Genomic DNA, 13,304 nt, shown 5'->3' on the forward strand with positions numbered 1-13,304 from the left:
ATTAGAAAATCCTAAAGACACCACCAGAAAACTACTAGAGCTCATCAATGAATTCCAGTAAAGTTGCCAGAAACAAAATTAATATACAGAAACCTGTTGCATTTCTGTACACTAACAATGAATTTTCTGAAAGAGTAATTAAGGAACAATTCCATTTATAAACGCATCAAAAATTAAAATACCTGGGAATAAACCTACTTAAGTTAAAGAACTGTACTCAGAAAACTATAAGACACTGATGAAAGAAATTGGAGAACACACAAACAGATGGAAATATATACCGTGTATATGGATTGGAAGAATTAACATTGTGAAAATGAACATACAACCAAAAGCAATCTACAGATTCATTGCAATCCCTGTCAAAATACCAAGGGCATTTTTCACAGAACTAGAACAAATAATTTTAAAATTTGTATGGAAACGTGAAAGACCCTGAATAGCCAAAACAATCTTCAGAAAGAACAGAACTAGATGAATCACGCTTGCTGACTTCAGACTATACTACAAAGCTACAGTAATCAAAACAGTATGGTACTGGCATAAAAACAGATACATAGATCAGTGAAACAGAATGGAGAGCCCAGAAATAAACTCATGCACTTATGGTCAATTAATCTACGACAAAGGAGGCAAGAGTATACAATGCAGGAAAGACAGTCTTGGCAATTCCCTAGTGATCCAGTGATTAAGACTCTGCACTCTCACTGCCGAGGGCCCAGGTTCAATTCCTGCTCGGGGAACTAAGATCACACAAGCTCTGTGGCATGACCAAATAAAGGAAAAGAAAGGAGAGTCTCTTCAATAACTGGTGCTGGGAAAACTGGACAGCCACATGTAAAGGAATGAAATTAAAACATTCTCTAACACCATATACAAAAATAAACTCAAAATGGATCAAAGACCTTAACGTAAGGCTGGAAACCATTAAACTAAAAGAAAGCAGAACATTCAGCGCATTCTCGATATAAATCATACTAAATTTTTTTTTGCATCTATCTCCTAAAGCAAAGCAATAAGAGCAAATATAAACAAATGGGACTTAATTAAACTTAAAGCTTTTGCACAGCAAAGAAAGCCATAAACAAAACAAAAAGGCAAACTACAGAATGGGAGAAAATGTTTGCAAATGATATAACTGATAAGGGGTTAATATTCACATATATAGACAATTCATACACCTGAACATCAAAAAAACAAGCCTAATTAAAAGATGGTTAGAAGACCTGAATAGACATTTTTCCAAAGAAGACATACAGCTGGCCAACAGGCACATGAAAAGATGCTCAACATCATTAATCATCAGAGAAATGCAAATTAAAACCACAATGAGATATCACCTCACACCTGTCAGAATGGTTATCATCAAAAAGACCACAAATAACAAATGTTGGTGAGGATGTGGAGAAAAGAGAACCCTTGGGTGCTGTTGGTGGGAATGTAAATTGGTGCAGCTACTGAGGAAAACATTATGGAGGTTTCTCAAAAAACTGAAAATAGAACTACCATATGACCCAGCAGTTCCACTCGTGGGTATTTATCTGAAAAAAACAAAAGCACTAATTCAGAATGATACTTGTATCCCAATGTTCATAGCAGCATTATTTATAATTGCCAAGATATGGAAGCAACCCAACTGCCCATCAACAGATGAATGGATAACGGAGATGCGGTGTATACAATGGAATACTACTCAGTCATAAAAAAGAATGAAATTTTGCCATTTGCATCAAATGCATGGACATGGAGGGTATTATACTAAGTGAAATGTCATACAGAGAAAGACAAACACTGTATGATATCACTTATATGTGGAATCTAAAAAGTACAACAAGCTAGTGAATATAACAAAAAAGAAACAGACTCACAGTTATAGAGAACAAACTAATGGTTACCACAGTGAGGAGAGGGAAAGAGGGAGGGGCAAGATAGGCATAGGGGATTAAGAGGTACGAACTACTATGTATAAAATAAGAAAGGTACAAGAATATATATTACAACACAGGAAATATGACAAATATTTTATAATAACCATAAATGGAATGTAGCCTTTAAAAACTGTGAATCACTTTGTTATTGTATATCAACTATACCTCAATTCTAAAAAGAAGAAGAAAGAAAAGAATTAGAAGGCTTAATATTATAAAGATAATGATTTTACCCAGTATGATCTATAGAATCAGTGCATTTCTGATCAAAACCTTTGCAGAATTCTTTTGTGGAAATTGACTAGGTAATTCTAATGTATAATACATATGGAAATGCAGAGGGACAAGGTGCTCTTGAAGAAGAATGAAGCTTGAGGACTTCACTACCTGTAACCAAGACTTTACCATAAGTTAATTACACTAATCAAGGCAGTGTGATATTGGTACAAGTGAAAACAAACACACACAGGGGAACAGGATAGAGAATCATGAAACACACCCATAGCTGTATAATGATGTGGTTTATGATAAAAATAACACTGCAGTGAATTGGGGAAAAGATAACCTTTTCCATAAATGGTCCTGGATGAACTAGGTATCCATATTTAAAAACTAGTTTTGACCCTTACCTCACACCAGACACAAAAGTCAATTTCAGGTGGATTACAAGTATATAAATGTGAAAGATAAAATGATACAGCTTAAAGATGAAAAAAGAAAATGTGTTTATGGCTTATGACAGTTAAAGACACAAAAACTACAAACCAAAAAGGCAGAGATAGATAAATTGAGCTACATTAGAATTAGGAATCTCTAGTCATCAAAAAACACTATTACAAAAGTGTAAAGGTAAGCCATGGAATGGGATGATATATCTGACATATGCATATGTTTGAAAAAGGACTGATGTACAGATTATATAGTCAACAAAAATTAAAACAGTCCTATAGAAAAATAGGCAAAACACTTGAATAGGCACTTCAAGAAAGAGGATATCCAAATAGCCAATAAATAAAAGTGTTCAACTTTATTAATTGTGCACCTGGATGTGTTATTTAAATACATAATGAGATACCTCTCTGTACCCTCCAGAATGGCCAAACTTAAAAGAGGTTGATGATAACATCATCAACCTCTCTGTACCCTCCAGAATGGCCAAACTTAAAAGAGGTTGATGATAACATCATCACACATTACATATGTTGCTGATGAGATCACAAATTGGTACAGATATTTGGTATTGACTGAAGCCAAATATGTGCATATCCTCTGACCCAGCAGTTACACTTTTGGGTATATAAATGCATGCATATGTGTACTAAAGGATATTTGTAAGAATGTTCATAGCAGCACTGTTGATGATAACCAAGAACTGGAAACAACTCAAATGTCCATTAGCAGCCAAATGAAATCTGGCAAATTTTACATCGGAGCACTCTCCTACAATGACAAGGGAACACTTCTGTATTAACAAAAAGTATGAATCTTATATAATATTAGATAAAATAACCAAAAACTAGAGTGCCTAATATATAATTCCTCTTATAAGAGGTTCAAAAATAGACAAAACTAATCTAATGATGATAGAGGCCTGTATGATGGTTATCTTTCTTGGTGAGATTTGTAAGGGGGGGTTCTAAGGAGCCTTCTGGGGTATTTGTAATGTTTGTAATGTTCTGTTTTTCAATAAAGGTGGTCATTACTTTGTGAAAATTCACTTCGTGAAAATTAATTGAGCTGTACACTTATGATTTTTGTGTACTTTTCTGTATGTTACACTTCATTTAAAAGTATGACTTTTAATTAAAATTTTTTAATTTAATTAATTAAAAATTAATAAGCCATACATTTACATTTTCTTTCCTTAACATTGACTTCTATTAAAACTCTGACATCTTGGATTTAAATTTTCTTTAAAACGTAAATGTTTTGCTAACTTAAAACAGTATTCCATGAGTTCATAATTCTGTTTGAAATAAAGGTATGACAGTATTTTATTTTATTTATTTATTTATTTATTTATTCATTTGCGGTACGCGGGCCTCTCACTGTTGTGGCCTCTCCCGTTGCGGAGCACAGGCTCCGGACGCTCAGGCTCAGTGGCCATGGCTCACGGGCCCAGCCGCTCCACGGCATGTGGGATCCTCCCGGACCGGGGCAGGAACTCGTGTCCCCTGCATCGGCAGGCAGACTCTCAACCACTGTGCCACCAGGGAAGCCTGACAGTATTTTATTTTTAATAATAAATTTGAAAGCATTCAGTAAGAAACAATTGTGCCTCTGCTATTATTTTCTCTGCTATTATTTTCTCCATCGTCTACTCCCATCATTAGTTTTTCCTATTAATATATATATTAGGTAGTTTTCATACCTTCATCTCAGTTTTCCATGAGCATGTTTTAATAGCTTGAGCATATGTTGTGGCTTAGAGGAATGTCTTCTCTAGAGTCTTCTCTATTTAACTTTAAGGTGTAGAGCCAAGCGGAGATAATCCAGGGATTGAGCTATACCTAGGTGGAATTTGGGAGTGTGGTCTAAACTGAAAATATAGATTTGTGAATCACTAGGATATAGGTGGCAGTTGAAGAGAGGAGTCTAAACCTTGAGGAAGATTATAAGGACAGGAGAAGGAACAACAAAGCCTGCAGAAGACAATGAAAAGGCCTAGCCAGAGAGAATAAGAGGGAAATCAGGAGTATGTGATATAATAGAAGCCAGTGGAAGAGATTGTCTTAACGAAGGTAGAATAGTCAGCTGTGTTGAATGCTACTGACAGATTAGGTAAGATAAAGACTACATTTGGTGATAGAAGGTTATCAGTGGTATTGGCAGGGTGGTGAGAGTGGGAGTAGTGGAGATAAAAAATAAGTTTGCAGTAAGTTGAGAAATACATAAGAGAGAAGAAATTAGAGACAGCCAAAATTTGGATTTAAAGGGGGAGGAAGAAGATTAATTAGGAGGAATTTGGGTGAAAAGGATTTTGTTTTTTTGTCTTGGGGAGGGGAGTGCTGTTACAATGAAAGAGACTTGAACATGTTTTAGTGCTGATGGGAACGAGCCAGTAGGGAGAGAGCAGTTATACATACTCGGGAGATAGAGGCAATAATGTATAGGGTGAGATTTCTGACAGTGCTGAAAGTGATCTGAACACAGGTGGGGAAATTAAATAAGAGGAAGGATCATTTTTTTCATGATAACAGGAATGAAGAAGGAAAAAAGATAAGCGGAAGCAAATGTGTTTATAAGTTTGTTGTTAAGACAATAAGGAAATTCTCATTGAATGGCTCCTATTTTCTCTTTGGAATGAAAGATCAGATCACCTGTAGTGATGAAGGGGCGATTTTTGTGGAGAGTGGCGAAGGTTTGAAATAGCTGCAAATATTGTAGACAACGCTATTGAAATTGTAGGACCGGCAGTCAGTACTAAAGCCCAGTTGAGATGAATGATCTTTTATAGTGATACTAGTCTTCTCTATTATAAGATTTTCTTCACCTGGATAGGGCAGAGGTCAACTAACTGCGGCCCATAGGCCATGTCTAGGCTCTGGGCCAAGGCTTCTCATGGACTCTTTTTGTAAAAAAAAAAAAAAAAAAGTATTACTGTAACACAGACATGCTCATTTATTGTCTATGGCCACTTTGACACTACAGTGACAGAAATGAGTAGTTGGTTCTCAAAGCCTGCAATCTGACCCTTTACAGAAGTTTGCTGACCTCTGGTGTAGTTAAACCTGGATATAGGTACACGGAAGGCAGACATTTGGAGTCAGGTTGAGGTCTTGACAAATGCAATGATAACATAAAAGATATTGGCAGTTGAAGCATTGAAACTTGGAATCCAAGCTGAAGAAGGAAAAGAAGTGAAGAAAGGAACTGATAGGACTTCTGGGCTTTATTGGGGTGTCTTGTAGGTAGCTGGGCGGGGGGGACCTGGAACGATATAAAATTTGGTCATATATAACTGAAATAGGTGATTTCAAAGGAGAAGCAGTTCTAGGTGATGAGAATGTCCTGGGTGTGGTAGCTGAGGTTGTATGGCACTGGGAGGCAGAGTACTGGCTAGATCATCTGTGTAGATGCTGAAGTCCCTCAGAATGGAGCGGAAGGGAAGATGGTGAACCAAGTGGTTGTCTTGTCTTGATTTCTGAGATTTATTAAAGAAAAATAAATAAATTGCTAACAGTCAATTAAAAAATTGCTAACTGTGAAAATAAGCAAATAGAAAATTTGTTGCTTTTGTGATTGTAATTAGAACTTACACTTATTTTAAATGTCTTTTGATTATCAGATTGCAGATGTATTTAATTTTGAAGAAACAGTTTATAGTCATCATATGTCTCCAGTTGCCACCAAGCACTGTTTGGTAGCAGGTTTGTACATGTGTTGTTTTTTAACATATTGAAAACTTTCTCCCTTTTAATATCTAGTTAGTTTTGATATAAACATTTTAACCCTGATGAAGATCACAATTCTTTAAAAAAAAAAAAGTGTGTATTACTCTTTGTATTCAGTTTAACGGATATTGTACAAGTTGGGCACTGTGCTAGGTTTCAAAGTGGCTAGGATTCAAAGATTAAGAAAGCACATTTCTGTTCCCTTAAGAGTTACTTTTTTAAAAATTTTTAACATCTTTATTGGAGTATAATTGCTTTACAATGGTGTGTTAGTTTCTGTTTTACAACAAAGTGAATCAGCTATACATATATCCCAATATCCCCTCCCTCTTGCGTCTCCCTCCCACCCTCCCTATGCCACCTCTCTAGGTGGTCACAAAGCACGGAGCTGATCTCCCTGTGCTATGCAGCTGCTTCCCACTAGCTATCTATTTTACATTTGGTAGTGTATATAAGTCCATGCCACTCTCTCACTTCGTCCCAGCTTACCCTTCCCATCCCCATGTCCTCAAGTCCATTCTCTACATCTGTGTCTTTATTCCTGTCCTCCCCTTACATTCTTCAGAACCTTTTTTTTTCTTTTTTTTAGATTACATATATATGTGTTAACGTACGGTATTTGTTTCTCTCTTTCTGACTTACTTCACTCTGTATGACAGACTCTAGGTCCATCCGCCTCACTACAAATAACTCAATTTTGTTTCTTTTTATGGCTGAGTGATATTCCATTATATATATGTGCCACATCTTCTTTATCCATTCATCTGTCGATGGACACTTAGGTTGCTTCCATATCCTGACTATTGTAAATAGAGCTGCAATGAACATTGTGGTACATGAAAGAGTTACTTTTAAATCACCAAAGTTTCAAAGATTTTACGTGAACAAAATTTGGCAGCTTTTTCATTTTGACACAGTAAAACAAGGAAATGATTTCCTTTTCTCTAGAATGTGTGATTCAAATTAAACATCCATTTTTATGAAAGCACCTGCAACAAAAATTTTCATGTGTGAAGAAGAAAAAATGTCTTCCTGGTATCAGGTATCAGGTCCCTGTGATATTATTTCTGTGGCACTTCATGAATCTCTTCACCTCCAGACATCAGTCAGCTGCTTCATCTTTAAAGAGTTTGGGCACTAACTTGTCTTTGAGGTCCACTCAGTCTGTGTCCAGAGTTTCTGTGAATCTGTTACTAGTGATTAGAAGTATATCATTACCATGGAAAAGCTAAGCTATTAAAATAAAATGAATTTTTCTAGTTATAAACATTAATAACTATTTAAAGTATATTATTAGCATACATTTTTATATTTCTGCATGGATACAGTGAGTATGTCATGACTCATAGGGTAGTTTCTTGTTTCCTTTTGGTGATGATTTATAGTAAAATTATCTTAAACTATTTTTTTTGTTTTGTTTTTACAGTTGGTACTAGAGGGCCCAAAGTACAACTTTGTGACTTAAAGTCTGGATCCTGTTCCCACATTCTACAGGGTATTTGAAACAACAACTACTTTGAGTAAACCATTCAACAAAATGAAACATTATTAACAATGTATTCTTTATAAGTGACATGACTGATGTATTTTGTGCTAGTTGTTAGAAGTCAGCAGGGAATTAAAGATCCTTTTGTGCATTATTGTTATAAAACTAAACTATTGAGGAGACATTTTTATGTACAGTAGCCAAGGGGAAGCTCAAAGAATATAGAAAGTCTAACTCAAAAACCGTGTGTTATTTCTACATTGAAAAAAATGAACTACTTATGAAACTTACATCAGTACATTTGTCTCCATGAGCATTTTTTTAATATTGTTCTGGCTGAGTAAACATTCTTAATATTTAGGTGCTTCTTTTCTCAATAAAAATATTTTAGAAAAAGGTATTGAAATAATACTTCGGTAAAGTTTTACTAGCTTAAATTATTTTTGCTACTTTTTTATTAGTATTAGATCATCTAATTCTAAACAGTGAAAAAATAGGATGTAATTCAGATATACTATTTTTATTCATCTCTGAGAAACACATAATAAATATATCAGGAAAACTTGGTGAGATGGATAACATTTGTTTTACATTATCATGAATTTCTATGAATATAAGCTAGGTAGATGAAAATATATGATTTGAATAGTTTAGTTAGGTAGAAGTGAATTAAAATGCTGAAATCACTTATCCTATGAACTTATCACTTGTGCTTTCTAGATAAAAATTTTTATATAAATACCTTTTACAATCATGATTTAAAATAATTTTTTTCTGTTATAACTTTCTGAAAACTTAGAGAACATTTTTATTCTTTAGAATGTTTATCTTGTATGGTGGTTTGTTGCAGGGATTTTGTTGTAGAGATAAGTAAGTAAGCTTGAGCTATATCACTTATTAATAGATAGACTTGCTAGGCTAACACCTGTATTTGAAAAGACAGACTCACTTGCTCTGAATGTTTTTTCCAAAGCAAACCCAGACCTTTTATAATAAAATAGCATTGTGAGAAATGCCCCATAGACTTCACATTAATATTTAAATATAGATTATTATAAATGTGAAAAAAATCATGATTGTATCAATTTATTTTTAAGATTTAGTCTATGCTTTCTTCATAATCCAACAAAATTAATTGCACTGTATCTTTTGATTTTTTTCAAATATTTTGCAAGTCATTTTATACAGTTGTTTTGCAGGTCACAGACAAGAAATATTGGCAGTTTCCTGGTCACCGCGTTATGAGTATATCTTGGCAACTGCAAGGTAAAATGCAAATTATTTGGTTTTGAAGTTAATAATTAATGATAAGCATTTTGGAAAGACTGTTTTTATGTTAGACGCATATTTAGTTGCTAAGTAGGTCCTAGAAAATAAGATAATTGAGTTACAGATTTTAATTCATATCACCAAAAGAAATCTTCCTTTGCATCATAATCTTAATCCTGACTATCTATCTTGAAGGTGCTCACTTTGTAAAACAGAGAAAACAACAGAATCTATGTAGCAATGCAAATCTACTAGTACTACCCATGAAACAACTGTGTTGTGTCATTTTTGCTTACAAAAGTGTAACACTGTCAATTTAAGAATAGTAGCATTTTAATTCATTTTCTTTAACCCAAAATTATTTTGAATCTGATTCAGCACATTCATCCACTCATTGATTCAGTTTACTAACATTTAATGACTCCTGTCATGTGCCAAGCATTGTGCTAGGGACACAGAGGTAACACAGGCGTAGTCCTTTCAAGAAGGTAATAGTCTAATGAGGGGGTATAGTCAGAAAAATCAGTGATTTCAGAACATCCTGAAAAATGCTTTAATAGAGATATGTCTCTGGTAGGTATAATATGGGAAAAAAGAACAAGAGCACTTAACTCTTTTTCTTTTCTTTTTTTTTTTTTTTTAATTGGGGTATAGCTGTTTTACAGTGTTGTGTTAAAAGCACTTAACTCTTGAGGATCAGGGGGGTTGGGGGTTTTGTTTGCTGAAAGGAAGAGTCTTACATATTTAAATGCTGACGGAAAAGTATCGCTGGAGAGAAATTAGTGAAGATAAGAAATGAAGGGGTGACTTCCCCAGTGGCGCAATGGTTAAGAATCTGCCTGCCAATGCAGGGGACACAGATTTGAGCCCTGGTCTGGGAAGATCCCACATGCTGCAGAGCAACTAAGCCCATGCTCCACAGCTACTGAGCCTGCACTCTAGAGCCCATGAGCCACAATTCCTGAAGCCCGCACGCCACAACTACTGAAACCCGCGCACGCTAGGGCCCACGTGCTGCAACTGCTGAGTCTGCGTGCTGCAACTACTGAAGCCTGTGTGCCTAGAGCCTGTGCTCCACAGCAAGAGAAGCCACCACAATGAGAAGCCCATGCACCATAATGAAGAGTAGACCCTGCTCGCCGCATCTAGAGAAAGCCCACGTGCAGCAGAAAGGACCCTACGCAGTCATAAATAAATAAATAAACAAATTAATTTTTTTTTAAAAAGGAAGAAATGGAGGGAATAATTGGTACATCAGGACCTTGACTAGACAAGAGAGGGTAATATCAAGGGTCCCAATAGAAGGGGACACTGATTTGACACATGAAGGGTATCATAAGACTAAATGGAAGGAGGAAAAAGGCATGAATACAATTAAATTTGTGACTTTGGCAGAGAAGCTCAAGAAATGTGAACCCAGTGGCCTCTGTTGTTTTTTAGTGAGTAGAACTTGATGTCATCTATTGAAAATACTGGAATAGGATGCAATTTTCAGGGAAGGTAGTTAAAGATTTGGAATAAGAGTTTTAATGAATGGAAGAAGGAGCTGATTAAGGGCACATAGGATTGCTGGTCAGTATTTTGTGCTCTATCGAAGGTGTAGCCCACAGCTGTACTAAGCCACAGAAATCAAAACATTGAATGACACAGACTTAACAATTGTCTAAAAATCGTTCAAGTCACAGGTATAAGGAAGGAAATAAAATCACCAAAAGGCTTATAGGAAGGATCAAGGACCTAATGAGATACAAGCATGAGTGTTGATAAGAAAATTTAAAAACTGAAGGGACAGGAAGTAGTAATCAAATTTTGATATAGACATTTTAATAAAACTTTTTGCAGAAGAATTATTACAAAAACTACTTTTATTAGTCTTATAAAGAAATGTCTCAATATTTGTATAGCAGCCAGCCCTTCCTCTCTGTCACAGTCTATTCCTCAGAGAAGCTTCTGTTAGTAGTTTGCAGAATGTGACATTGAAATTTATGATTTCTGAAGTAGAACAAAGTCTAGAATGTAGCCATAAGAGGGCTGGCCAAAGAGGTGTGAAGGTGAGGAGCTAGGCACTACTTGTGGGTCCATGCTAGACTGGATTTACATTGTTTGTTTCTAATTTGATTTTCCTCAAATCAGGAGGGAAACTGAGGCTTTCAATTCTCAGAGTACCCCAGGAATTTGAATCAGTACTACAATGGACCTAGTAATCAATGTTAGGAGTTAGTTATGTGCATATCTAATCTGTTTCAGAAGAGACTTAAGTCCTCAGACTCCTCCCATTGCAGACCTATTCCCCAGCTGGAAAAAAAGAAAACCAAATTGAGAATGGAAAATGCTAACTTTTTGCCGACTATTCTAATTGGCTACGTTTGATGGTGATCTGTGAAAATAACCAAAGTTATGGGAAGAGATAAACCCTGTATAGATATTTTTTTAAAGGTTTATAAATGAGAAATAAGCTTATAAAATGCAGCGTAATACTCTTTCTAATTAAAATGACCTGGATAAACCCAACAGGTTAGAATATTATTGAGGGCTTTGTGAGGATATGATAGCATCAGTTGAACTGATTTATATTTTCTTTAGTAGTAGTTTAGAAGCTGAAATTGATATATGATCATGGTTTTACCTTTTTTCGTTTCACTTGAAATAAAATGAAAATAAGTGTCGAATTTCAAGGAGACATTAAATTTATTTCTTGTATATCTGGCAAAGATTGATTTGAGTACAGGAAACCAAATAAAAATATTTTGTCCTTATGATTCACCTTATTCTTAATTTTTTTCATAAAAAAAGAAAAACCATATTCCTACCAAATGGATTCTTAAGCAAAGTGAAATTAGTTCACTGCTTGATTATCTAGGCAACATTTGAATAACAAACAGTAGAACAGATATAGTAACACATTTGCCAAGGAACAAAGCTCTAAGCCTGTCTAGTCTTTGGAGAGGAAGATGCTCATGTCATTAAAAACAACAAGAAACAGCAGAATTCCATCCTTGTGATTTACTTTTTTTTTTTTCTATTTTTTCACTTCTTTGTGCTACTATTGACTATTGAATATTTGCTGGAAAGGCAAAAGTACAACCATCCAAATGTACAAATACATTTGTGCTAATATACTGAGACCTCTGTATGCCATAATACTGGAAAGGTGGGTGAGGAGTACAGTTATTATCCTAGCTATACACGTTAATGTAACATTTATGTCTTCTCAGTGCTGACAGTAAAGCAAAATTATGGGATGTGAGGAGAGCATCAGGATGTTTGATTACTCTTGATCAGCATAATGGGGAAAAGTCACAAGCAGTTGAATCAGGTAATGAAAAACACATTAATATAGAAATATGGCATTGATAGTATTTTTTATATTGAAATTTTTGAATTGAAACCAAATAATAAATGTGTGTTGACAAATTGTAGATTTTATGTTTTTTTTAAAAAGGCATTCACAACAAATCAGTTTCTAAATTTACATCAACTAAATTATGGTTGTCTTTTTTTTTCTTTTTTTTTTACTAAGGATTCCAGTGAGCTTTTTTTTTCTTGTTAAAAATTTTTTTTTAATTTTTAACATCTTTATTGGAGTATAATTGCTTTACAATGGTGTGTTAGTTTCTTCTTTATAGCAAAGTGAATCAGCTATACATACATTCCCATATCTCCTCCCTCTTGCGTCTCCCTCTCACCCTCGCTACTCCACCCCTCTAGGTGGTCACAAAGCACCGAGCTGATCTCCCTGTGTGCTATGCGGCTGCTTCCCACTAGCTGTCTATTTTACATTTGGTAGTATATATAAGTTATGGTTGTCTTTCTTTAAGATACAAGTAAGGGGACTTCCCTGATGGTCCAGTGGGTAAGAGTCTGTGCTCACAATGCAGGGGGCCCAGGTTTGATCCCTGGTCAGGGAACTAGATCCTGCATGCTGTGTGGCGTGGCCTTTAAAAAAAAAAAAAATAAAGAAACTAAAAGATACAAGTAAGTATGGCATTTCTTCTGCCCCTGAATTTTTGAATGTAGAAACTTTTCTGGATTAACTTGTCATTTTATTTTTTTCCTCACATGAGGCCGACTAATACAAATTCAGTGCAATTTAGGAAGTTACAGTAAATTAAAGAAATGGTAATATTTTGTGTCCATTTTGTCACAAAATTTGCAAGTTGTGTTTAATTTGAGTCCACTGCAATCCAGGTGACAAAGTACCTCGATTGCATTTTTATAATGGAATTT

General features: G+C 35.1%; 1 protein-coding gene and 1 non-coding gene across 4 annotated transcripts in view; both read left to right on the forward strand.

Annotated features, from left to right (window-relative positions):
• Window positions 1–13,304, forward strand: part of ERCC8 (ERCC excision repair 8, CSA ubiquitin ligase complex subunit) — a 75,215-nt gene that overhangs the window by 27,224 nt on the left and 34,687 nt on the right. For all 3 annotated transcript variants that reach the window (XM_049707938.1, XM_004275183.3, XM_049707939.1), the window contains 4 exons: window positions 6,217–6,298; window positions 7,749–7,817; window positions 9,008–9,074; window positions 12,293–12,393. In XM_049707938.1, the coding sequence (XP_049563895.1) occupies window positions 6,217–6,298; window positions 7,749–7,817; window positions 9,008–9,074; window positions 12,293–12,393 (319 nt within the window). The remainder of the gene's footprint in view (window positions 1–6,216; window positions 6,299–7,748; window positions 7,818–9,007; window positions 9,075–12,292; window positions 12,394–13,304) is intronic.
• TRNAV-CAC (transfer RNA valine (anticodon CAC)) lies at window positions 12,913–12,985 on the forward strand. The gene has a single exon. It is a non-coding gene; the product is annotated as a tRNA-Val (tRNA).

This window comes from Orcinus orca, chromosome 3 (assembly GCF_937001465.1).
Source record: "Orcinus orca chromosome 3, mOrcOrc1.1, whole genome shotgun sequence".
NCBI lineage: Eukaryota > Metazoa > Chordata > Mammalia > Artiodactyla > Delphinidae > Orcinus > Orcinus orca.